The 24,783-nt window shown below is 39.9% G+C and overlaps 1 protein-coding gene across 8 annotated transcripts in view; it reads left to right on the top strand.

Moving 5' to 3' along the window:
* Positions 1 to 24,783, top strand: part of EXOC4 (exocyst complex component 4) — an 802,504-nt gene that overhangs the window by 230,863 nt on the left and 546,858 nt on the right. For all 8 annotated transcript variants that reach the window (XM_086395578.1, XM_086395579.1, XM_086395580.1 and 5 more), the window contains one exon: positions 3,274 to 3,362. In XM_086395578.1, the coding sequence (XP_086251704.1) occupies positions 3,274 to 3,362 (89 nt within the window). The remainder of the gene's footprint in view (positions 1 to 3,273; positions 3,363 to 24,783) is intronic.

Below are 24,783 nucleotides of genomic sequence, written 5' to 3'. Positions count from 1 at the left end.
TAGATCATGCAAAAAGGAAGAGAATTCCAAAAAAACATCTATTTCTGCTTTATTGACTATGCCAAAGCCTTTGACTGTGTGGATCACAATAAACTGTGGAAAATTCTGAAAGAGATGGGCATACCAGACCACCTGACCTGCCTCTTGAGAAACCTGTATGCAGGTCAGGAAGCAATAGTTAGAACTGGACATGGAACAGACTGGTTCCAAATAGGAAAAGGAGTATGTCAAGGCTATCTATTGCCACTCTGCTTATTTAACTTATATGCAGAATACATCATGAGAAATGCTGGGCTGGAAGAAGCACAAGCTGGAATCAAAATTGCTGGGAGAAATATCAATCACGTCAGATATGCAGATGACACCACCCTTATGGCAGAAAGTGAAGAGGAACTAAAAAGCCTCTTGATGAAAGTGAAGGAGGAGACTGAAAAAGTTGGCTTAAAGCTCAACATTCAGAAAACTAAGATCATGGCATCTGGTCCCATCAGTTCATGGGAAATAGATGGGGAAACAGTGGGAACAGTGTCAGACTTTATTTTTCTGGGCTCCAAAATCACTGCAGATGGTGATTGCAGACATGAAATTAAAAGACACTTACTCTTTGGAAGGAAAGTTATGACCAACCTAGATAGCATATTAAAAAACAGAGATATTACTTTGCCAACAAAGGTCCGTCTAGTCAAGGCTATGGTTTTTCCTGTGGTCATGTATGGATGTAAGAGTTGGACTGTGAAGAAAGCTGAACACTGAAGTATTGATGCTTTTGAACTGTGGTGTTGGAGAAGACTCTTGAGAGTCCCTTAGACTGCAAGGAGGTCCAAGCAGTCCACTCTGAAGGAGGTCAGTCCTGGTTGTTCTTTGGAAGTACTGATGCTAAAGCTGAAACTCCAATACTTTGGCCACCTCATGCGAAGAGTTGACTCATTAGAAGAGACCCTGATGCTGGGAGGGATTGAGGGCAGGAGGAGAAGGGGACGACCGAGGATGAGATGGCTGGATGGCATCACCGACTCAATGGACGTGAGTCTGAGTGAACTCCGGGAGTTGGTGATGGACAGGGAGGCCTGGCATGCTGCAATTCATGGACTCACAAAGAGTGGGACACGCCTGAGCAACTGAACTGAACTGAAAACTCATCACTCACACAGAATTAGGCCATTCTTACAGATCTTCCTGTTTCTTGTTTTGGTTCCACCATTAATGAGTCGTGTGAGTCAGGGCTGTTCTCCTGTCTCAATGGCCCCTCATGCCTTTGGCTGTAAAATTAGGTGAGACTGGATAATCCTTCTTGCCTCTTTTACTGTAAAATTGTATCAATCTGTGGCTTGTTGCAAACACAAAAAGGATTCCCAAGTAGTAAAAATACATCAGGTCATAAATGATTCAGATTCTGGCACGTCCTCTGTTCTTATCACATCCATGAGGAACTTTATTGCTGTCTTTAATTGCCCCTGCTGCTGCTGCTGCCAAGTTGCTTCAGTTGTGTCCGACTCTGTGCGACCCCATAGACGGCAGCCCACCAAGTTCCCCCGTCCCTGGGATTCTCCAGGCAAGAACACTGGAGTGGGTTGCCATTTCCTTCTCCAGTGCATGAAAGTAAAAAGTGAAAGTGAAGTCACTCAGTCATGTCTGACTCTTATCGACCCCATGGACTGCAGCCCACCAGGCTCCTCTGTCCATGGGATTTTCCAGGCAGGAGTACTGGAGTGGGGTGCCATTGCCTTCTCCGTTAATTGCCCCTAGCCAAGGTTAATTGGGTGTATTTAAGTCTTCTCTTATGGTATTCCGTGTGCCTTTGTAGTCTTTGCCCGAGTATTTTTTTTGCCCTTTGCCATTTCTGATCAGTAGCTGTCAGTGTGCTTTTTGGAGGTCAGTGGTTTCTTGTCAGCTCTTGACTGGCAGGTGGCACTTTTGAAGTACCTTGCCCTTTGTCTTCCCTCTGGCTATTCGTGCCCTCTCAGTTCTTGGCAGGGTGCAGAGAAAGGATCAAGTGACTCAAGTGTTTCCCTCACACTGACATTCATCTTGGTATTCATCTTCCTTGTCAAAGAATGGATAAAGAAGGCATAATTAAGAAAATATTGAGGCTCCTTTGTTGTGACCAGAAACCTGTCCCATCATCACTGATGCTCTTTCACTGTTTTTACCCCTGAGTGGCTATAATTCTTAGAAGAATTTCTCCTGTCAGCCTGTTATCCTGGCTTTGAATGCCTCAGGTTTGAAATGGGATTTCTTAGCACATCGAAGAATTTACTGTTTGATATAATCATAATTTTTCCTGTTTGTTGTTGTCCCATATCTGCAAGTTATTCTTTGTTATTTTTTAAAGAATGAGTGAGTGAATGAACAATGCCTTTACCTTTTCTTTTTAGTTAAAGAAATTGGTGCCTTTTTATTTATTTATTGTTGTCTGTGCCCTGTGGCATTCGGGATCTTAGTTCCCTGACCAGGGATCACGTCCAGACCTCCTGCATTGGGAGCCCAGAGTCTTAGCCACTGGACCACCGGGGAAGTCCCACTGCAAGTTACTTTGAAGACTATGATTTGTTTCTGTTTTTATTCACGTTCTTGTCGTTTTAGCTTTTAAAGACATGTTCTAGATCACGAACCTATCCACCATGTTTCTAGTCTCTGAAACCGTTCCTGGGGAGATATGAACAGACATTGTGTAGCTTGGTATTTTTCAAAGTATTTTATGTGGCAGGTGGCAGGTAAGAATTCTGACAACTGTTTAGAAGGTATATGGCTTTTGAGGGCTGTTACGGAGAGACTGCAGATGTCTTGTTTCTCTGGTGTAGCTATTTAACATCATTTCAAAGAGCCCACTGTGCTCATCCTGTCACTAGTTGGAAGGGCAAGAGTTCAGCTCCGAGGAGCCAGTATTTCTGTGGTGGCAGCTGGCAGCCACTGAAGGCTTTTGGGTTGCATAGGAGGAAAGTCAGAATGACTTTATGAGATGCTTGTGTGGATTGCGTGTAGGGATCTTGGCGAGGGATCTGAAGACAAAAGAAAGTTGCAAGAGATCAAGTTGTATCAGTTGAAATCAATAATGAGCAGAAGATCCAAATTCTGTCTTGGAAGAGCATTTCGCCAGGAATACCATTCACAAATCACGATCCATGGCAGCCTGCCCTGGATCAGGACATCTTGGTCATGGAGCACTAGTGAGCATCCCACGGATGAAGTAGGTTACTTTGGGGATATACGTAGCTGGACACCACCTATTTGGTTACTCCCTCACTGTGTGTTTTTTGCTGCGTTTCATTGCAGGTTCGAATCCTCCTCCCATGCCATCAGCATGAGTGCCTACTTGAGAGAACAGAGAAGGGAGCTGTACAGTCGGAGCGGAGAACTTCAAGGTGGGTAACTGACCCTCCCTGGAAAAAGTCATTTTCTGGAGGAAGATCTGAAGTGTTTATAGCATGTGAATTTGAGGTCTGCATTCATAGGATTCTTTCACAATAGCAAAGATTTAAAGACTTGGTAATCTGTTTCTTCTATCATTTCCCAGCTTCTGCCGCCAAGCAGCTAAAACTGTTACTATAGCTGCAGGATTTATAGACCTGCCACCATTCAAGTGGGAGCTCAAAGTGCAAAGAAAAGGAGGGCAGTTCCCTCTTGCTTAAAGATGACGGACATGATTCCAGTCACTGTCTAGAGGAACGCCCGTCTTCTGTGGCTGCCATGGTTATTTTAATTATTGTTTTCAATACTTTCTGGAGTATCACAGGAATGCTTGAGATTTGGAAAAGGGAAGAAGGATGTCTTTAAATAGTGTGTGCTGACATAGCTTTGATACACAGGATATTTGATACTTAGGTGTGGTTACCAAATAGTTGAAATCTGAAGAAGAAAATACTTAAGAAAATAAATAAGTAAATTTAATTAAATAAAAAAAAATCACGCCAATAACATTTTTTTCCCCTGTGATCAAAAGGATGCTAATCACGGGAAATGTGATCAGTCAAGGAAGGTTCGTGAGGCCTGCTAAATGCAACACACACAAGCACTGAAAGAGATGGAAGTTGTCTGGTACAAATAAGATAAGAGCCTGAAGATCCAGTTGTGAAAGTAAGGGAGGAATATCAATATCAGGGAATCTGCCTTGCAATGCAGAAGACGCAGGTTCGATCCCTAGTTGGGGAGTTCAGATGCCCATGGTGCGCCAACAGCAAACAAAGAAACCCCTCCAGAAACCAAGCAATATCAGACAGTCAGTGGTCAACAGCTAAGCAGATGTTAGGCATAAATTGCTAAGTTTGTTGAGGGAAGGGAATGATTCTTTAGATTTAATTTCTAGAATTAAAAACCTAGAAATATGTTTCAGGATATAAGGAAAAGGACATTAGCTTACCAGCATCTTACTTAGTTCTAAAGTACTGCTATATGTTCTAGAAAACATGAAGGGTGTGTCTTGGAGTCTTGAAGTGGAGGAGTATGGAGAGTAGTTAGATTTGGAATAAGTGAAGGAGTAACCTGCTGTGTGGTCAGACAAGGAGTGAAGGAGAAGGCGATCTAGACCTCTGCAGACAGAGACCTCCTAGCAATGTAGAATGGACTGCAAAGCTTGGGAGGCAATGGTAGTTTTGGAACACACATTCTTGTAGGACTGATGATAATTGAACTGCCAGGTAGAGGATGTAGCAAGTCATCTAGGTTTAGAGAGATCTTCTGTATCTCCACCTTTCATCACAGAGTTCATTCGTGAATTCAGAGTTGGGGCCTAAGGAATAGGTTAAATTTACCCATATAATTCCTTTCCACCTGGCTTCTAGTATATGATCTCTGGGTCGGGAAGATCTCCTAGAGAGGAGAATGGCAACCCGCTTTGGTATTCTTGCCTGGAACATCCCATGGATAGAGGAGCCTGGGGGGCCACAGTGCTTGAGGTCCAGAGTCAGACATGACTGAGTACATGTAAGTATGCACTAGATTCTTCTTTTCGGTTAGATAGTAAGCACAGTGAGTAAGCAGTCTGCTCTAGCCATGTGGAAGGATTTTCTCTGCCCTCCTCCCCATTCGTGGTCCATGATCTCTTGAGAGACAGTAATAGCCGATCAATGAAGAGTAGAGGATTCTGGGCCCATATTGCCCACATTTCAAACCTAGCTCCTGATTTCCTAGCTTCAGAAGCTCTATGCCTCTGCTTATCTCCAAATGGGGATAAAAATAACCCCATGAGGTTGTTATGAAAGTTAGGTGAGTTAAGCTGTGAACAGTGTTAAGAAAGTGCCTGGCATATAGTAACTCTAATGCCTTCCTCCTCAAATGTTGTTATTACTAGTTCTGTCAGTGTAGAGTTTTCATATACATTCTGTTTGTCTCCTCATTGGGCTAAATGCTACTTACCTTTCCTACTTAAATTTGTCATTTACCCTGCTGGTCCCTCCTCTCCCTAACTTACTTCCTGCCTACCACCCAAAAAACCACAAACACACTCTCTTTCTACCTCTCTCTGAGCTCATTCCCCCTGCTGTGTGCTCACATATTTAGTGTTCCCTTTCTGATCACTTTCTGCACCGTAGTGTGGCTTAATGCTCACTGTTTGAGTCTGCCACTGAAGTATAAGCTCTGGGAAGGAAATGCTTCTTTATTTCCTGTGCTTTGCACAGTGCCCGATATAGTAAATGTTCGATAAAGACTGACTAGCTCACTGCCAGGAGGAATATGGATGGCAGAGGTCTAAAGTAGGATGGACAGCTTACCACTGAGAAGTTAGGGGTCCCGAAGGAGACGGGACCACTGACAGCCGTTATCAGCTTCCTCGGTTTCCATTAGCTTTTAAGTTTAGGTGGAAGTAGAGACTATACATAGATACGTTTTTGTCCTTTGCAGTTATACATGGCTTTATTAAGTACAAATATTGCCCTTGAGCTGTCTGGCCTATGACAGCATTGCTGTGTATAATTGAAAAACACTAAAATCCAGTTAAATTACAGAGGACTTTTATTCTGCGAGGATGGTTAATTGAAGAATCATCATAATCTTGACTAGGAACTTGCCCTCTTTCAAAAAGTTAATTGAAATATGGAACTTTCAAGCAACAGTCTATTGTACTTACCTGTATTGAGCCAAACAGGAGCATTTATCTCTGGTTACAGGTAGAGACTAGCTAGCTAGACCATGTTCACAATAGTCATTAAAAAATAATTGAACTGAACTGATACATCACATGCTTGGTGAGAGACAATATCACATGACCAATTATTATACAAGTTTGATAGTGTTTCATTTAGCAGTCAGAGTTTCTCTGAAGAGTGCTTTTAATATTTCAGGGAAAAAAGTTGTGTGTGGGGGGGTCATACCTATTTTCCATTAAAAACAGTCATTCTTGCTCAGTTATTCTGTTAATCTGACTGGTCCAAGGACCACAGTGAGATCCACGTTTCAGCTTACCCTGAAAAGGTGTAGCTGAATAGTTCAGTCACATCACGAGAGACTGGCAGGAGATTTTCGTCACTTCTCTTAGCACCACGTAGCTGCAGTGGTTTGGTTCATGAGGTCAGCTCTTCCTTCTGTTGTAGGAGCATGGTAAAAGACCATCAAAGTAACATTAAAAAGCTCAAATCTGACAAAAAGTTTAGTTCCTGCCAACACTTCCAATTCATCACGCAATTAAAAATGTTACCCAACCTAACAACCCACAAGGGGGAAGAAAAGAATAAAAAAATGAGATTTCTTTGGTACCATCAACCCATCTCAATTGGCTCTAACTGTCAGGGTACAGATGGTTCATTATATAGTCTGCTTTTGGCAATTGGGCTGAGGAGGTGGGGGTGCGATTTCCAAGTGTGCAGGGTAACAGGTGGAAATCAAACTTGTGTATGTGTCTCCGTTAATCACAGACGTCCTGTTGTTCTGAGCCTCTTCACTGGTTCATTGTTCCACTTAGGCAGCCATGTGGTAGCTTAGAAAGATACTCATTTTAATGAATGTTTAGCTTGAATATAGCATCTCAGGTTTAGTGCGTGATTCTTCAGGAGAATAAGATAACTGATGAACACATTATCTCATGAGGGTTAAAAAAAAGTCAAAATACTCACTGCAGCCCATGACCAAAATAAGCTCTGTGATTAATCAGTCCCCTGTGCCTCGGTCCTCTCATTTGAAAAATAGAGCTGTTATCATTTCTGACTCTTTTAGGGGGATATTATGACTGGTAAATTAGATATTAAAACTCTGGAAAAATTAGAATAGCTATAATTGATTGAAATTAAAATGGTGTTTAAAACAATTGATTGTTGCAGACTGAAGGGAGCTGCGCCCCCACACCCCCATCCCTCATTTTCGCCTCCCCTGCACTCCCGTTGTTTCTCTGGGTCAGCTCTCCTCAAGGTCACCAGTGACCTCCATCTTGGCAGATCTTGTGTTTGCTTTTCTGCGTTCCTCTCACTGCCTCTCTCAGCAGCTGTTTTCCGTTTCTCTTTCTCGTGTTCTTTCTGAGTCTTCTCAAGGGCTCCTCCGTGGAGTGTCTCCCGATTTGGTCCTGGAATCTCTCCCGTGCTCCCTGTGTGGCCTTTCCCCAGATGAGCTCAGCCAAAACCAAGCTTTGCCTGCGGCCTCAATACAGCTGACTTCCAAGTCTGTGTGTCCTGCCCAAATCTCATCATTGTTTCCCGATCCCTTCCAGCATCCTGTCTCCCCTTCTCGCATCCTATCATTCTTGATCTCAGCAGGTTTTTTATTTTCCTCATGATACATTAAAAAAAATATATACATCTTCTTAACACATTATTGACTGGCGATTTTTTGCAGAAGCTACTAATGCCTGTGGTTGGCGATTTGTTCTGTGTGAATTTTGAAACACTCCGGTCAATAATATTTGGGTAACAAAAGATGTATTAGTACTCCTCTGGTCAGTGAGTGGTTAACTTGTTAATTTTCTACACTTCCCTCAGAATGCAAGCATTGGTAGTGTGTTCCACGGCCCGGGACAGCGCTTGACTGGAATCAGGCACTTAGAAAATACATGATGGAGGAGGAGGCCTCTATCCTCAAATCTTAGATGTAGGTTCAAGCTTACTTATTTGAGAAACCCGCACAGAGTCGGACACAACTGAAGCGACTTAGCAGCAGCAGCAGCAGCAGTGGGGGGTTTTAATAAACAGACTTGTAGTTCTGTGATTTGTCTGTGTTCATTTTTAAAGATGTTAGAACTCACGAGTGGGTAGAGTACATTAACAGGTTGAAATGTATGCTCAGTTTTGATTCCAGTTTCTTCTGTGTCCTGGGGCTACTTAGTGCTTCTATTTGTTCTCAGTTATATCACCTTTAAGAGTATTAGTTTTATTCCCATTAGTTTAATGAGTAGCATTTCTATGGCCCTGACATTGAAATAGTCTGTAAAGCTCCAACCACTTGAGAATTGACTTCTCTAAGAGGATTTGCTTTACATAGTAAATACAGAAGTACTGGCATCAGGGAAAAGTGGGCTCTTACACTGACCTGACCTGAATTTTCTGAGTTTTTCTCTCTAATGGGTTGTTGGTAACTGGGGTTGTGAATACTTAATAATGTTGTATGTAATTAATCTGCTTGGAGGCGCCTTGCCTTAAGGTAAGGCAATATTTGAAATAGATTAACCATGAGTTGATTATCCTTTTCACAGAGAATTTATAATAAGAGTCTCCTAAGTAGCAAGCTCTTCTATAATGGAACATTTAAAGCAAGATTTCACTTATGCATACATTTTCAGGGACATTTTGGCTGAAGTGAGGCACAGTGATTTTATACTCATACCACTCTTTTGTTCCACAGCCTTAAATACAAGAACTTGTAAAGCTTTATATTCTAAAATCTGATAAGAAAATTCTTTGTAGTCTTTAAAATTTTGCTTAATGACTTTGTTAATAACTCAGTAACAATATGCAGGTGACATGGGTTAAAAAAAAAGTACTTTTTTTGGTTAAAATTGCATATAATTATTTCAAAATAACCTTAATCTGTTATAGTTAGCTCTTCTGTTTTAAGTTCTAAAATAGTATATGAAAATTGATTCCCCCTCCTTTGGGGTATTTAATACTTTTTAAAAAGACAGATCATAACTTACTTATAGGTAAGATTTGTCTCATAATGAAATTATAATCAAATTTTTATAAGTGCTAATTTCTTCGTCTGTTCCTAAGAAGAAGTATTATAATAAATGTACTTTCCTCAGGTCATGAGCAGACAAATGCGTTATTTCAAATCTTGTAGAAAATAAAAGTGTTCTTATGCCACGACTGTTATTGAGTGTACCAACTCTTAGCCTTAATCTATGGAATGTAGGTATTTTATTTAAAATTATTTTGTTTTTGTGGATTTAGTATATAGGTATTTATTTTCTGAATAAGTCTAGTTCATACCCCATCCTTTCTACATAGTGGACAAATCACTGGTAGCTGAACCATGGAGGAGATGAAACAGGGGAGTACAAAGAGGCCATTGCAAAGCCTCATTTAGTAAAGTCTAAGAAACTCACTCTTGACAAAGGGTCCTTGGTCATTATGCAGAACTAGTTGATGACATATAACTGTATTTTAAAAAAGCTTTTGTTCTACCCATTTATTTATTCATCCATACAAATAGGAATGAAGGGGAAATGCTGCTAAATGAGATATATATATATTTGAGTTTTAAAAGTCATACATATGCATGTCTATTTATGTTATACTTCAGTTAAACTTTTTTTTTAAACCAAAGTATGAAAAAACTACACCAAAAACTTCTAACGTGAAGCAACAGAATTTTGAAAGTTAGCTTCCGTCATATTTTTCATCATTTGGTTCATATTAATTTTTTAATAATGTGGAGATAGCAGCTTGCTGCTGTTCCTTATTTTCTTAGACTTTCTTTAGGACCATAAGAAATTGCATTTTGACCACTCCAGTAGTTTTTACAATGCAGCTCATTTGGACCTGAGCTCTTTTAGAAGATAGAGAAGACCACAAACATTTATGGTATGTAGTGAGGAAAGTAGTTATTAGGAACTAAATGCTGTATATAACAAGTTTATCATTGTCTCAATAAGACACGATTCATAAGGTAATATTATATTTTCAAAATGTAATACTAATGACATACTAGTAGAAATTACCTTATCGAAAGTGATCTGATATAAAAATTCAGAAGTTGAAGTAAACATGCGCACAGTATGACATCTAGAAAATAAAGCAGTCGGTTTTTAATGCAAGAAAGCGCTGTGGAACTCACAACCCAGTGCTTTTAAACTCATTTCTCAGTCAGAGCCAGTTGTCTGTTTGTGTCTTCTTTCCCAGTTTGGTACAGAAAAGAGATGAAGTGGCAATGGTTTGGCTCATTGAGGCTGGGGGTCAGCCCCTCCCCCGCTTAGACCCTTTCTCCATCTGCTTCTTTCCCCTTCCTCTCTGGGGCACCCGAGGGAACCAGCAACTCTCAGAGGCAGAGGCCTAACCAAAGGAAAATTTGATATCAGGAGAGAGAGGGTATCATAGGTTTGTAGGGATAGGACAGACTTACCAGTAATGAGTGGTGAGACAATTGAGAACCTGTAAAGGAAAAAAAAGAAAACACATTGGATTTGAACCTCATATCATTTAGGAAAATACATTTTTGGTGGGCAGAGAACTCATGTGAAAGGGAAAACTCGTGGACAAGTATGTTTATAGCAGCATTGTTTGAATAACAGAAAACTGGAAACAAATGGCATAGACTGGAGAAAGGAAATATATTAATAAATCATGGTATAGCCATGGTTCCTAGTGGAGGGATAGTAAATAGCAATGAAAAAGAGTGAATTCTGCTCTGCATTAGTTTTGTTGGATCTCAGAAGCAGTCACATAGGACTGTGTATAGGCTTAATTCCATCTACATGAAGATCAGAAGCAGTCAGAAATGAATAGTATCTTCTTTAGGCATACGTCTGCTTATGTAATGAAAATGCAAAGAAGGTAAGATAGAGGCATTAATATAAAACTTAGGAAAGGGATCACCTCTGGAGAAGATGGAGGAGTATATGATCCAAGAGAGGAGCACATGAGCCTTGAAGGAGAACAGGAGTGTTGTGTTTCTTAAGCTCCATGATGGAAATGCTCATGCTAGTCTTATTATTTTTAAAACCATACAAATGCCAAGTGCACTCTCACATATATTATACATTTCATTAAGAGTAGAAATATAATTTTTTTAAAGCCCTCTAGGTCTCTGGAGACACAATCATACATTGCAGTGTAATGCTACTGTTGGGAAGTCTAAACCAGATTGGAGTTTTCTGCGATAGCTGGATTCTTTTTTTTAGGCCTGCACCATTTCACTGAAACTCCATGCCCCTGCTGAAGCTGTGAATGATTATTGAACTAGGTCTGTACCTTATGGAGTTCATGAGAGGACAACTTTGGAGTCAGGAAGGCTCCCTCCCCACTGACCTGCATCTTCCTCTCTCTCATCCTACATCTGGGTGTCAGAACCTAACTTTAAGTCAGCTGCTGTTCTCCTTTTTTTTAATTTATTTATTTATTTAAATTTTATTTTATTTTTAAACTTTACAATATTGTATTAGTTTTGCCGAATATCGAAATGAATCCACCACAGGTATACCCGTGCTCCCCATCCTGAACCCTCCTCCCTCCCCATACCCTCCTTCTGGGTCGTCCCAGTGCACCAGCCCCAAGCATCCAGTATCGTGCATCGAACCTGGACTGGTGACTTGTTTCATACATGATATTATACATGTTTCAATGCCATTCTCCCAAATCTCCCCACTCTCTCCCTCTCCCACAGAGTCCATAAGACTGATCTATACATCAGTGTCTCTTTTGCTGTCTCCTACACAGGGTTATTGTTACCATCTTTCTAAATTCCATATATATGCGTTAGTATACTGTATTGGTGTTTTTCTTTCTGGCTTACTTCACTCTGTATAATAGGTTCCAGTTTCATCCACCTCATTAGAACTGATTCAAATGTATTCTTTTTAATGGCTGAGTAATTTTTCTTGCTGTGTTTTCTAGGATTTCCTGTTGATTTATTGAATTGGTACAGATTTATCATGTGTATTTGTACTGGACACGTCACTAGGCTTTTAGGATACCATGAGGAACAGAACCAGGTTTTGAGTTTTGCCTTTTAAAGTAAAAAAACATAAAGGGACTGTGAATGTGTCCCAGAGACTGGCATTTGTCTCCCAGCATTAGTTCTATATTGATACAGCCCCTAATTTTTAGCCGTACATATGGCTACCTGCAAATATAAACGTGTCTAAGCTTTCCTTGCAGCCAGCTAGGGAAGCATAGTTCTAGCCAACTGAATGTGAGTGCAAGTGATGTGTGTAACTTCAGGTCTTATGTTTAAAGGGAAGGAGAAGACTCTTCTTCTGTCCCAGCCTGGTGCGTGTGTACTGTGTGAAGATGTTCACACATACACAGTATGAATGAAGTGTGGTGGGGAGTCATCTTAGACCACGTGGGTGAGGCCGCACTGTAGGGATGGTTGGGCAGCAAGTGAAAAAGAGCTTAGGTTTCTGGTCCCACGGAGTGTTACACTCTGATGACCAGAGCCACCATCCCACCCCGACTTCTTGATGAAAGAGGAAGCAGCAGTCTTGTTTGTCGCTAATCGTTGGATTCTCTATAACTTGCAGCTCTACTTATGTTCCAGTTAATTCAACGTACAAGCACGTGATCGTAGTGCTGTGACGCGTGCTGTGATGGAACTGTATGTATATATGTATGTAGCTGAAATGTGTGTACAAGCTCTGGAAAAGGCAGCGTGACTTTTGCAAGTATTTAAGGTTTGAACTGCTTATGAGGAATGAAAAGTAGCTTTCCAGATAAAGAAGGAAGGGGTGGGCCTTTCAGGCAGTGGGCATGGAGGGATAAAGTCACGTAAATGTGAGAGTATAGGCTTTTCTTGTTTTGTAACATTAATTGGATATAACTTTTTCTTTAATTAAGGAAATCAGTTCATATATACAGACCTCTACTGATTATAATTTATAACTTTTGGGAACCAGAGATAACAGAAAGGATACCAAAGCTGTTGTGAATGGCTGTGTGCATCATAGCAATTAAGAGATGAAGAATTGATAGAAACCAGTGGTGTGCTGGTGGTGATAGGAATATAAAAGTTTATACTAGACCAAAAGCTAAATATAATCACATACTGGATTTTCTGAGTGGTGTTCAAGCAGTAGAGCCTTGCCACTTTATTAAAAATCCTAGAGGAAAAAAATAACTTTTAAATGTAATTGTGGTAACGGTATTGTATCAGACTGTACAGTAGTTTTGGCTGGAGATCCTGGCAGCACCTGGATCATGAAGGACCAGCCCAGCCGATTCCAAAGTCCCTTGTTCAGCTCAGGCTGCAGATGGCAGCTTGCTTCTGTATGGAGGTGGCAGAGTTGTGTGTACTCACATTGGATTTCCAGCTTGTCATTGTGGTGTGGATGAAAATATACATCAAGTCACTGTTGGCTTCACCACAATTTTAAACTCGAAAAGCCCATATTACAGTAATATATGATAGTCTTTCTGAATGCTACATGAATATTGTAATAGTCATAATATAGGATGTTCATTCCTAGAATTGTGATGACATGTACTGAACTGCAGCCAGTTCATTTGCATATTCATGCCCACTTAGCTCAAATAAGTCCCTGTTTGTTTGCACATTAATGTCTGATTTCAGCACCAGTTAGCTCATTTACATATCCCTGTTCAGTTGGTTAGTGAGGTTCATATGTGGAATATTGGTACGGCTGTTTGTGCTTTGAGTAGCTATGGGAGCATTCTTGTTTAGTGGAAGGAGTACTTAGTACTCACCTTGCTTTTACCAAGCAAGGTATTTTACGTTTCTGAGCCCCAGATTACTCATCCATGTAATGAAGCCAGCAGTACTCTGACCTTGCCTCTTTCTTAAGGTTCTGGTAATTGATGTGTCGGAGGTGACAACATAGTCAACATTTCCAGGCCAACCATATTTTAGGCGCTGCTCCTAGAACGTCTGCATGTAGAAGAGTTCTTGGAGCTGTGGAAGACAAGACATGCAAACAGTTTTCATAAATAAGTACCTTGAGGAGCATGGAGGAGAAAACAGAACATTCCTGGGATAGCCATAGAAGCTGTTACAAAGGAGGAATCTTTATGTTGAAATTGGATGGCCTTCCCTGGTGGTCCAGGGGTTAAGAATCCACCTTCCAGTGCAGGCGACTCAGGTTCCTTCCCTGGACAGGGGATTCAGATTGCACATGCCATAGGGCTGCCCCCACTGCCGCAACTAAGACCCTATGGAGCCAAAGTAAATAAATAAATATTAAAAAAAGAACAGTTGAAAAGATGAGTTCACTGGACTGACCAGGGGAAGGGCACTCACTGCAGGTAGGGAGAGGATGTAAAACAACACACAGCTGTGTGAGAGCTTCAGGGAGATGGAGGTGTTTTGTTGTGGTTGAAGCACAAAGGGAAGGTTGGACCCAGTCAAGGGGGACAGTTGGGCAGATCTCAAGGGACCTGGTATGACAGCAGGGAGGCTTGTGAGTGATGAGGAGTCCTCTAAGGATTTAAAGCAGGGGAGTCACCTAATCAAATCTGCATTTTAGTACAAGTATTCTGGTGGCTCATGGAAGAGCATCAGTGCAGTGAGATTGGAGACAAGAAGGCACATTATGGCGCTGTTCCAGGTGAGAGCTTATAGGAGATTATGCCAGCTTTTTAGAAGGGTGGTAGCAGGGAGGATGGAGAGGTGGGAGTAGATCCAAAAGCTAATTTCGAGGTGGAGTCATTTGGACAGGATTCATTCTGTGTGGAGTTTGAGCAATAGATAGGCTTGGTTCCCAGTTTTCCAATCTGGTGACTTGGGTAGATTATGATGTTATTTGTTGTAAGATAGAAGTACAAGAAGAGAAGTGGTTTTTATGGAGTGTTAGGGGCGAAGATCGCTTTTTATAATACATATTTTCATGCTTCTCTTTTAGTTTTGTTTGGATCTGTCTAACCTTAGCTAACCTAACTAATTGTATTAATCTGTTATCAACTCTCTGGTGATTAAGGCCTTCAGCATGTTTGATTACCATTACCATTCCCCTCTCTAAGTGTAATGGAGTTAAAGTTTTTCCCCCCTTCCCTCCTCTTCTTTCTATTTTTAAATTCCACATACTGCTTTCTCCTTTCTAGGATTTAACTGATCTATTAACTTTGGTGCCCTTTCTATGTCTCTGAAGAATAGGAAGTCTTTAATTTTTGTTTCCAGATATATCCTCTATTTTTGCTATTAAAATCAAGCTACTATCTATCTTTCTTAATAACTTGCTTTTTCAATTCTGTACAAGTTACTTTCTAGTTGTCTTAATTGTAAAAAGAAGTTAAATGACTTCTCTGACTCTCATTCTGCCCAAACCTCTGGATTCTTGAGTCTTAGCCTCGCAGTCACTCTCTGTTCTGAGTCTGAGAACTAGGAGTATGGTCTCTATAGCAGGTTTCCTATCTGGGTGACTTTGGGCAAATTAGCTCCTTTGTATGTCAGTTTTATTTTCTACAAACTGTAAATATATCTACCTCATAGGGCCATAGTGAGGATAAAAAGAGTTAATATGTGTGGCTAAACACTGTGCCTGGCACATACTAAATACTGAATAAATGTTAGTTATTGTTAATTTATCTATATCTGCACTCCCCCCTGCCCCACACCCCAGCACTTAGCATCATTCTTCATATATGGGAGATACTCAAAAAATAAATTCTTGTAAAATTAATGATTGAATAAGCATGCTAATGGACAAAGAAATTCTAGTAAAATCTATAATGGTCCTCTTTTGCTTCTTTTCTATTTTTTTTTTTTTTGGATAAAAGCCCTTTTAGTTAAAGACTTGAGAAACCATGTTTAACTTGGTGATCATCCCAATCTTATAATGTTAAGTGGCATTCACATGTATCTAACCAAGAGGGCAGTGCTTAGTGACTCTATAGTGATCTGCTCTTCCTAGTTATTTCCCCCGAAATAAATATGGCCATCATGAAAGTAGCCATTTCTCTTCAAAGTTACTTTGATCTTCAGTGTCACTAAGTCTGAATTTTACTACAAAAATAATTTAGGTTGATTAGTATATAGCAAAATAAAGAGGCTAAAATGTAGTGGACATGCCTTCTATTCATGAAGTAATGACTTTAGATATGAGCATTCGGCAGCGTTTTATGTACCTTGTTGTTTTGCCTTCCTCTTTCTTCCAATTTGAAATCATTGCCTTGCTACTTGTGAAAATGAAAAAGTTATACTCTAAATCATGATTTACTAACAAGTCAACTTAAAATATCCTAGAGCTAGCAGAGGGCTCAAATTAGTATCATTGAGGAAAATAAATTGAAACGATCTATTGAAAACAACGCAAATTCTTAAAAACAACAAACTGTATGCCTGAAACAAAGTCAAACAAACAAACAAAAACAAAAAAACAATTACAGCTAATCTGAAAGGGGAGTTTTTGACTTGTCCTAGAAGCTGAGCAATGAGCCACGTGTGGACAATATTTCCCACCACATGGCTGCAGAAAGAGAATTGATCCAAGTGAGGCTGTGAATGGGACAAACCATTCACTCATTGAGTATCTACCCTTTTAGATTCTTTGACTCTTTCTGGAATCCATTGGAATCAATAATTCCAACTCCTCTCAAATGTGTCATTTAAATTTTTTTTCAAGAGAAGATCTCCTGCCACAAATATTCTTTTGTATCTGAGTGGTTGCTATCATTTCAAATCTGTTTACTCTGATTAATGTAATAGATGTAGTTTCCTCAGAATAGACACAGAATTTGGTCTTATTTCCTAAGCAATTGGATTCCTTTGTCATCCCTGAATCAGTCAGTATGGTTCTTTTATTTTTTTCCTTCACTTTCACTTCCAAGACATTTTGTGGTAAATACACAATGCCCCAAGGGGAATAACTAGCTCAATTTTAGATGGTGTTTGCTTAGTTTTTAGCCATAATTGTTTTATTTCACACTTCGAAATTTGTCACTGCCTCAGATATTTTTACAGTAATCATGTAAATTATATAAACAGAAATTGTCTATAACATGTGAGCCTAAGAACTGAATCCTTTCTGTTTCTTGCCTGGGAAATCCCATGGACAGAGGAGTCTGGTGGGCCAAAGTCCATGGGGTTGCAAAGAGTCAGCCTCAACTTAGTGACTAAACAACAACTGTACCTACACTGAAGTGTGTGAAATATGCTTATCTTGAATATACATACAAAATTTGACATATATGAAGAGTCATGTAACCAGTACCCGGGAGATTTTCCCATGCTTTTTCCCAATCAGCCTCACCTCCACAGGACAACCACAATTGTGATTCTAATGCTGTCACTTAGTTTTGCCGGTTCTTTCACTCTCTATAAATACAATCATAACAGTGTCTTACGTATCTTCTTTTGTTCAACATCATGTCTGGAGATTCATTCATGTTATTGAAGGTACAGTTTATTTTTATTGCTATATATTCCGTTGTATGATTGTAGGACAAATTATTCCTTTGCTCTGTTAACATTTGTCATTTCCACTTTGCAGCTGTGATACATTAATATACTGTGAAGAATTTTGTACCTATGCGCTGATTTCTCTTGAGAATTAGCCTAGGAGTGGAATTGCTGAGTCATGAGCTACTCATGTATCTCTCTTTAGAAGATAACTAACAGGCATTTTACAATTACAGAAATTAATGAGAAATTGTATGAAAATTACATTATTCTACATTCTCACTAATGTGATTGTATAAGGCTGTTAAGTTTTCTCCATTTTGGTGGATGTGTAGTCTACTTTATTTAAAACAAAATAACACTCCCCGCCCCCCCCCCCCCCCCCGTCCCGCCCCTCTGAACTCTAAGGTCTCCCTACTTCTGGATATGAGTATTCAGTTTACAGGCTACTTCCTAATTCACTGGTTTTTTCAGGACTGCAGGTTTTCATAGTACATGAGCCTGTGTTCTTCCTGGGAAGTCCTGCTTCTGTACATACAGTGTTACCCAGAATTCTTGGGTGTCTTTTTTTTTTTTTTAGAAATCACCTATTAATCTCTTATCACTTTTATGATGGGATATAATGATATCTTTTGTCTTCTCTCTTTGTAATTTTTTTTTGGTTAGTGGCTTTCTACTTTGAATTACATCTTTATTACAGGTATCTTACTGATACATTTCCTGATATTCTCACTGATATTCTCACTGATATTACAGGTATCTGACTGATATTTAGAGTTCTTACAGAACTCTAAACTGACACCAGTGACACATGACATTTATAATTCCTCCTCTTGTGTTTGAGCCAGATTGTGACTATGATGGAATATCATCCCTTGCAGATATGATTAAAATCCTAATGATTTGTCTTTGAGTTACTCAAAAGGGAGATTATCCTTGGTGGGCCCGACTTAATCAAGTGAGTCCTTTAAAGGGGCCAGAAGTAGTACAGATGTTACCCTTGAAAACCTAATTGTGAGAAGAGTGGGGTCTGTGGCAAGAACATGAGGTGGACTCTGGGAGCTGAGAGTGACCCCTGTCCAGTAGCTGGCAGGAATACAAAGACTTCAGTTCTATAACGACAAAGAACTGTATTCTGCCAACACCCTGAATGAGCTCAGAAGAGGACCGCCAGCCTCAGATAAGGTTGCAACCCTGACTAGCACCTTACATTCAGCCTAGTGAGATCCTGGGCACAGGACCTAATTAATCCGTGCCTGGACTCTTGATCCACAGAAGCTGTGAGGTAATCAAGGGTGTTGTCTTAAGCTGCTAAATTGGCAGTAAGTTCTTACACATCAAAAGAAAACTAATATGGTACCCAGTCTTGATAACTCATGATTCTTCCTTTGAGACTCAGAAACATTCCCTTAGATAAATGGATGGAAGTTGTTAAACTAGTTCCCTTATTGTAAGTAAGGAAAAGAATCTGCTTTTTTCTTCCTACTCCAAATTTACTTGAGCTGCCAATCTTGCAATTATTCCTTGTCCCTCTAGTTCTCTGACTTTAATTTAGAAGCTGAGAGGGACCTTGAGCTAGGATGCAGTTTCTAATACATTTATGTTTCTGTAGACTTTATAGTATGAGATAACAGTTTAAAATTTTTAGTAATAATTTATGTATACAATAAAAACATCATCATGATAACCATTTAAGGCAAGCCAGAGGGTTACCTCTCTGGGTTCTCATGGGCAGCAGACACTGAACATGTCCAAATCAAGCTCATGATCTCCTCTTCTCCCCATCACCCCCAAGCCTGCTCTTCCTTCAGTGTATTCGATTTCACTAAGTGGCATTCTTGGCTTATTAATTGCTAAACCCAGAAGTCATTTCTGTTTTCCTCCTTTGCACTATATAGTCTGTTACAAGATACTGCTGCTACCGTCTCTGCACCCATCTACTGTGACAGACCCATCTACTATTTTTATAAAGGGCTCTTGCCTTACCCAGGTTCTCACTACCATCAGCTCTTCATTGTTTACTGCCTTGAGTTCTTCCAAACCATTTGGTTATACTGGATCCAAAGTGATTTCGTATGTCTCTTGTGCTAAACTATATGTCCTTAATCTGCCTATTAAGATCTGCATGATTTGGCAGCCATTTATACACAGCCTCTTCTTGTCCCCGTTTTCTCGCCATGACCTTCTCATTGGACTTCTTATGACTGTCTGTTGCAGTTCTCAGAAGCTCAAGCTCATTCAGGCCTTGGGTCCTCCTTACTTGGAATTGGTGTCCCCTATCTTCTCCTTCTCCTTGGTTAATAGTTGTTATCTTAAAGGTGGTTCTTTGCTTTATAAAAAGAATTTTTAAATAAAGCTTATTAAATACCGTGTGTTAATCAGTATTTTTAAAAATCTTGCATGGAGTAGCTTCTTTTGTCTTCTTACTATTACTTTCTTCAGGAAGCTTTGTTTGTTTAATTTCTCCCAGACAAGGTTGGTTTCCTTATTTGTAGCACATAGCATGCTTATGGTTATTCAGCTAATTGCTTGTTTGTTTGAAATGTGTACTTAATTTAAGTTGCACACAGGCAGGAACCTTATCAGTTGTGTTTACCTGACATTCCAAGCTCCTAGTTCAGTGTCTTGCATATAGTAAGTGCCCAATAATTATTCATATGTCTTACAAATAAAGAAGTTCAGTGTTAAACACTAACCAAATGGTGAATTCGGCAGAAGTTTAGGTCTTTTCTCTCCACAAGTTTAGAGCTTTTTCCAGTGTGTTAGTAATACTTGAGGAGATATATAAATATACAGAGGTTTTATGAGGAAGGAAGATAAGGGAAACTAATATTGAGAAAGGAGAGTGAAGTTATTGAGATGTCATTTTTTTGAGTAGGTACATAATTCTCGGTGCTTCCCTGGTGGCTCAGTGGTAGAGAACGGACTTGCCAAGGCAGGAGACTTCTATTTAATCCCTGGGTCAGGAAGATCCCCTGGAGAAGCAAATGGCAACCCACTCCAGTGTTCTTCCCTAGGAAATCCCACGGTTAGAGGACCTGATAAGCGACAGTCCATGGGGTTGCAAGAGTCAAGACATGACTGAGTGACTAAACAACAACATAATTATTACTTGATTCTCATAATAATTTTTTCAAGTAGGTCTTGTTTTCAAACTTTTTTATAGCTAAGAAACCACTGCTTATGAGCATTAACTAACCTAACCAAAGGCCACAAAGTGGATAAATGATAGAGATGAACAGTTAATATAATCGAGTTTCATTATATAAGGTTTGCAAATTAACTTGCATTTGAGATGACTTGTGACTTTCTCTATTTTATTGAGATAATATAGCTTATTGTATGTAAATTCATTTAAATGAACAATTTGATTAGTTTTGATGAATATGTATACCTGTCAGGAGACTGGACATTTTCGTCGCCCAGAAGTTTCTCTGTGGCCTTTTGAAGTGTGCTTCTCCCTCCATTCCCAGCCCTAGTTGTTGTTGTTCAGTCATTCAGCTGAACGACATGTCCAACTCTGCGACCCCATGGACTGCAGCACGCCAGGCTTCCCTGTCTTTAACCATCTCCTGGAGCTTGCTCAAACTCATGTTCATTGAGTCAGTGATGCCATCCAACCATCTCATCCTCTGCTGTCCCCTTCTCCTCCTGCCTTCAATCTTTCCCAGCATCAGGGTCTTTTCCAATGAGTCAGTTGTTCACATCAGGTAGCCACAGTTTTGGAGCTTCAGCTTCAGTCCTTCCAATGAATATTCAGAGTTGATTTCCTTCAGGATTGACTGGTTGGATCTTCTTGCAGTCCAAGGGACTCTCAAGAGTCTTCTCTAACACCACAGTTCAAAAGCATCAATTCTTCGGCGCTCAGCCTTCTTAATGGTCCCAACTCTCACAGCCATACATGACTACTGGAAAAACCACAGCTTTGACTAGACCAACCTTTGTCAGCAAAGTAATGTCTCTGCTTTTCAGTATGCTGTCTAGGTTGGTCATAGCTTTTCTTCCAAGGAGCAAGCCTCTCTTTAATTTCATGGCTTCAGTCACCATCTGCAGTGATTTTTTAGCCCAAGAAAATAAAGTCTGTCACTGTTTCCATTGTTTCCCCTTCTATTTGCCATGAAGTGATGGGACTGGATGCCATGATCCTTGTTTTCTGAATGTTGAGCTTTAAGCCAACTTTTTCACTCTCCTCTTTCACTTTCATCAAGAGGCTCTTTAGTTCTTCTTCACTTTCTGCCATAAGGATGGTGTCATCTGCATATCTGAGGTTATTGATATTTCTCCCGGCAGTCTTGATTCCAGCCTGTGCTTCATCCAGCCCAGCATTTCACATGATGTACTCTGCATAGAAGTTAAATAAACAGGGTGACAGTGTACAGCCTTGACGTACTCCCTTTCCCATTTTGAGCCGGTCTGTTGTTCCATGTCCAGTTCTAACTGTTGCTTCTTGACTTGTATACAGGTTTTGCAGAAGGCAGGTAAGCTGTTTTGATATTCCCGTCTATTTAATAATTTACCACAGTTTGTTGTGATCCATACAGTCAAAGGCTTTAGCATAGTTAATGAAGCAGAAGTAGATGTTTTTCTGGAATTCTCTTGCTTTTTTTTATGATCCAGCCCCAGGCAGCTACTGAAATGATTCATGTCATGAGATTAGCTTGCAATTTCTACATTTTATATAAATGGAGTCATGCAGATATATTTTATGTCTGGCTTCTTTCATTCAACGTAATGATTTTGACGTTCATCCATCTTATTGCGTGGATCAGTAGTTTGTGCCTTTTTATTTTATTACTGTTTAGTAGAGCTCTATTGTATGGATATACCACAGCAGATATGGCATGTCACATTGTTTATCCTTCCAGCTCTTGGAATTGTTTAAATTGTTTACAGGTTTTGGTTGTTGTAAATGGTGCTGCACTAAAGCTTCATGTATAAATCTTTGTGTGGGATGTATATTTTCAATTCCCTTGGAAATACTTGAGCGTGGGATTGCTTTATCATATGGTAGGTGTGTGTTTAACTTTGTAAGGAAGTACTAGTTTTGTAAAGTGAGTGTGGTATTTTATATTGCCACTAGCAGTATATGCCAACCTTGGATTTTTCGGTCTTTAAATTCAGACTTTCAGTGAGTATGTAGTGGTGTTTTATTGTGGTGTCCTGTACATTTTTAGTGTAATATCTTATTGACGGAAAAAGCTATGCAACTGTGGATTTGAACATTCTAAATTCAAATTAGAATCCACCTCAAATCTTTTTTCTCTTGTTGTAATGACAAGTCTAGACCGATTGTTCCATGTAGTTTCTTTTGAAATAACTGTTAAAATATTTAGCTCTATGACATTTCTAAGTATAGAGAAAATAGAAATCCCTATTTTACAAGTCAACTGGAGATATGTGTACATATATATATATATATATATATAAGGTAACTCAGCTGGTAAAGAATCTGCCTGGAATGAAGGAGACCTGGTTTCGATTCCTGGGTTGGGAAGTTTTGCTGGAGAAGGGATAAGCTACCCACTCCAGTGTTCTTGGGCTCCTCTGGTGGCTCAGACAGTAAAGAATCTGCCTGAAATGGGGGAAACCTGGGTTTGATCCTAGGGTTGGGAAGACCCCCTGGAGGAGGGCATGGCAACCCACTCCAGTATCCTTGCCTGGTGAATCCCCATGGACAGAGGAGCCTGGCGGGCTACAGTCTATGGGGTCACAGAGAGTCGGCACAGCTGAGGGACTAATCACATCACATATCCATGTCTGACTCTTCGTGGACCCCATGGACTGTAGCCTGCCAGCTCCACTGTCCATGGGATTTTTCAGGCAAGAATACTGGAGTGGGTTGCTATTTCTTATTCTAAGGGATCTTCCTGACCCACGGATTGAACTTGAGTCTCTTAAACCTCCTGCATTGGCAGGTGGCTTCTTTATCACTCTGCCCCCTGTGAGGCCCTGTGCCACCAGGGCGATGTTCATATGTTAACATTTATATGTTAAAAACAGTGGTTGCTAACAGTACTACTTATTGTATATCTGTATAGTTCCAGCATCTTCTGCAAGTGTTTAATATTTTTAAACAGCAGTGAGTGAGTTCTAAATAAGTCCTGCTCTGACGCTAAAAATTCCCAATTGTTGCCTTATTGGTAATCACAGGACTAATGCAAAGTGCTGCTAATTAAGACGTTCTCTTTTTCTTTGCATGCCACCACGGCAGCAAATAGTATCTTAAACTGACAAGCTGTAAATTAAAACCTGCCGAATGCAAGACCTAGCCTAGGGAAAATGAAGTTATGTATAGGTGACTTGTTCCATTTGAATTAATCAGAGAGCTGCTGGTGTAGACCAGCTGTGTTCTCTGATGACAAAAACGAATCTTGACATTTGGGATAATGAAAATTCAGTTCAGCACCTCTTAGAGATGTATGATAATATATTGTCAGTCAGAAGCAGGGTGAAAGGAGGAAGCAAAACCCCCTGGCTTATTAAAATAGACAGTGTGACAAGTGGACATTGCTGGATCCCCACTTTCTGGGGGGAAAAAACTGTCAAGGGAAACCTCTTTTACAAAATGATAGGAATAGCTGTTTGTGGAAGGAAGGTGAAAAGATTGGACTTTTGATGTCTGACCTCTTTGGCAGTTGGCTTTGTTCATGATTCCTAGTTTCATGGTTTATCTGAACTTGGGTGCAGGGTGAGACATGAAAGGCCTGGAAAGGAGACTCACTTTGTTGGTTTGACAGTATTAATGCAATCATCTAGTTTCTACCTTGTAAGCCCACTTATTATTTCCTCTGCGTGTGTTTTTTCCAGTTTAGCGGATTAGCTGCACTGTCTCTTCAAAGGCTATCCAATCAAGGAGGGGTTATTAAAACCAGGGCGATTTATGTCTGAGAATTAATTAGAGAAGCATTTTCATGCAAAACATCCAATTTTTTGATTAGCAATGGAGCAGGGCTGCAATTAACACTCTAGGAAGCTTAAATTTCCAGCTTTTTGATTCTCAGGAAATGAGATTATCAAACCAGGGTCAGACACTTGACAGCAAAGCAGGGGTGGGAGAGTGTGAAATTATATTTAAGAAAAAAAATTGTCTTTTGATTTTAATTCTGAGATTGCTATCAAGGCAATGGAAAATTCAGAGACATGGCAGAGCAAAAAAATCTGAAAATGCAAGACCCTGAAATGCCTGATTCTTTAGTGGTCTATTTGCTATGCAAAGTATCTGTTATAAATGTTTGCTTAGAATATGTTTTAGAAACACAGCAATATATTTTGATTCTGTATTATTACTTATTATTCAGTCTTTCTCCAATATATTCCTTTTAGATATTCAGTGGCTGAACAAATACTTAGAGTGTTCGT

This window comes from Bos grunniens, chromosome 4 (genome assembly GCF_055505025.1).
Source record: "Bos grunniens cultivar Pamir isolate PY7600 chromosome 4, Bosgru_T2T1.0, whole genome shotgun sequence".
NCBI classification, from domain to species: domain Eukaryota; kingdom Metazoa; phylum Chordata; class Mammalia; order Artiodactyla; family Bovidae; genus Bos; species Bos grunniens.
The sequence above is the reverse complement of the archived record's forward strand: the minus strand, read 5'-3'. Positions and strand labels throughout refer to the sequence as shown.